The 2,611-nt window shown below is 43.4% G+C and overlaps 1 protein-coding gene across 1 annotated transcript; it reads left to right on the top strand.

Moving 5' to 3' along the window:
- The first annotated feature begins 329 nt into the window (after positions 1–329).
- LOC116542233 (dolichyl-diphosphooligosaccharide--protein glycosyltransferase subunit 4-like) lies at positions 330–1,180 on the top strand. Its single transcript, XM_032267058.1, has one exon. The coding sequence runs from the start codon at positions 716–718 to the stop codon at positions 908–910; it is 195 nt and encodes a 64-aa protein (XP_032122949.1). The 5' UTR covers positions 330–715; the 3' UTR covers positions 911–1,180.
- Positions 1,181–2,611: the final 1,431 nt, after the last annotated feature.

Raw genomic sequence — 2,611 nt, 5'->3', positions numbered from 1 at the left:
AGTTTAGAAGTTTTAAATTGCATGTTGTTCTGAGTAGCGTGATGAAATCTTACATCGTTCCTCTCCATCCCACCAGGATGTGAATCCTCCCTCTGTCCAGTGCATCACATGCAAGCATGCTTTCTTTTTGACTGTGCTGTTGTTTTTAATGAGCGCATCATTGACAATGCTTTAACCTGATAGCCCTGCCTAATTTTGTTCTACGTAGTAATGCGTGGGCTTGAGGAGGAGGCAGCGTTGAGGGAGAAGGTGGGAGAATGGACGTGTGAATTAGGGAAATGTGTCTCTTCCTTTGGAGCATGGATGGGTTCAAAGCCCTCCTCATACTACTGAGTATTTAGCTGGACACTACCAGTTGTGTGTCAAGCCTGTGTGTGTGTGTGTGTGTGTGTGTGTGTGTGTGTGTCTGTCTGTCTGTCTGTCTGTCTCCAGTCCTGAGCAGCAAATCCTTCTTCCTATGGTAGCATGTTACTCAGAACATTGGATAATCCCCAGCCCTCCTAAAAACACAATACATGTATGTTATAAGAAATTTATCTTGATGATTGGTGAGAGGGTGGTGATTGAAACCAGCTCATTTCCCATTTACCACTGAGGCCAGCTGACCTTTGCTGAAGAGGATTCTTGACTCTTACTTTGTAGCAGGAACTCCTAAGTTAATCAAGCCTTTTCAAGAGTTTCAGGCTGAAAGTCAAGATCTCTCAGGTTAGACCCAATGTTAAAATTTGAACTGGGCGAGGTCTCCTACCTCGGGCTTGTTCGCAGGCGGCGTCGGAGCCGAGCCGGACTGGTCAGGATGATCACGGACGTGCAGCTCGCCATCTTTGCCAACATGCTGGGCGTGTCGCTCTTCTTGCTTGTCGTTCTCTATCACTACGTGGCCGTCAACAATCCCAAGAAGCAGGAATGAAAGTGGCGCTTTCTCTGCCCCAGGATTCCAGGACATAGTCTGAGGCAAGATGGAGGGTATGAGGGGCCTTCACACTGCAGTTCATCCCTTCTACCCATCACAACATACAAAGCAACTACACCTGGATTTTTCCAAACAACTTTTATTTCCTCAGTCTTCCTTAACCCTATGGAACAAGAAGCTGCCACTCAATAGGGCCCAGTATAGGGGTTTCTTTCTTTTCTTCTCCCTCCCCCCAGTATAAAAATATAGATAGATATAAAAAAAAAATTTGAACTGGGCAAATTCTCATTAGAGACAAGGGGCCAAAGACTGTGCCGATGGAATCTAATGTCTTTTAATGTTGACTTCAATCCAGTAAAGTCCTTGTTAAGCCATTTAACTGTAAAATTGGGCCTTGGGGAGGCAGTGCACCCTCTGAAATTAGAGGTCAGGAGATTTGGATTTGATTTCCAGCCCTCTGCCAGTCAGTCAGCCACTCACTTTCAAGTGACAAGCCTTAGGCGAGTCAGTCACTTTCTGTCTTTTTTTCTCGATTTTTGCACAGGAATTTATGTGGGCCTTAAGGCCCACTGGGAAACGATCGTTTTTTCAGCTCAGTGCATGGTTTGTTGAGTATACTTGTCAATCTGGACTTGAATACACCTATGGTTTTGGATTAACTCTATTACCTCTGCTAGAAATTAACACAGAAAATTCACAGTTGATTGACAAGAACGAGAATCAGTTCTAAAGAATTCAAATATAACTGAATCCTTTATTACTAAAAGAATGCTCACCGTTGCATCTCCAGGCATCAGCATATACCTCTGCTCATTTGTGAAGCCACACTAAAATGATGGAAAGGTAATCCATGAGTTTTAATTATATGTGTGTATGTGGAAAGCATAAAAAGTTTGTACAGTACAGACTATGAAAAGCACAACCCATGGGTTCAAATTGGGCATGATGTGAGCTAAATGTAGCCCACAGATGCAAGACATCGGCTTATGGTGTTTGGAAATAATTAGAATAAATTATTATTTTAAAATCAAGGATTTTTACACTAACATTTGAATTTTTGGCTTCTCTTAGGAAAAGGTGCTGGGCCCATACTCCCTTCTTGGAGCACCTGTTTTGACTGAGCAGTGGTTGGCCCAGATCTGTGGGACATTTATTCTTCAACTCACTTCCTATCCCTAGCCTACTTCTTACATTTACATTCTTTGCCTGGAGGATGGACATCATTTGCCATGAAAAGTTCCCAGACTGGAAATCACTGTGCTCTGCATCTATCCCAGTGAAAGAATAATAGTAGATGTTAACTAAATATTTATTAAATGAGTGACTGCAGGCTGGGTGCTGTGGCTCATGCCTGTAATCCCGCACTTTCGGAGGTTGAGGTGGGAAACTTGTGAGGCCAGGAGTTTGAGACTAGCCTTAGCAACATAGCAAGATCCTATCTCTCAAAAAGAAAATTGAAAAAATTTAGCCAGGCATGGTGGCAGGCACCTGTAGTCCTAGCTACTCAGAGACTAAGGCAGGAGGATCACTTGAGCCCAGGACTTGGAAGCTGCAGTGAACTGTGATTGTGCCACTGCACTCTAGCCTGGGTAACAGAACAAGACCCTGTCTCTGAAAAAGATTTAAATACATACGTATACATAAATACATGAATGACTGCAAATCCCTTCTAAGGCAAGGGGCTATAATGCTCACGTG

This window comes from Sapajus apella, unplaced genomic scaffold (assembly GCF_009761245.1).
Source record: "Sapajus apella isolate SASKATOON/1434 unplaced genomic scaffold, GSC_monkey_1.0 scaffold4, whole genome shotgun sequence".
NCBI lineage: Eukaryota > Metazoa > Chordata > Mammalia > Primates > Cebidae > Sapajus > Sapajus apella.
Note: the sequence above shows the minus strand (reverse complement) of the source record. Positions and strands in the feature narration are given on the sequence as shown.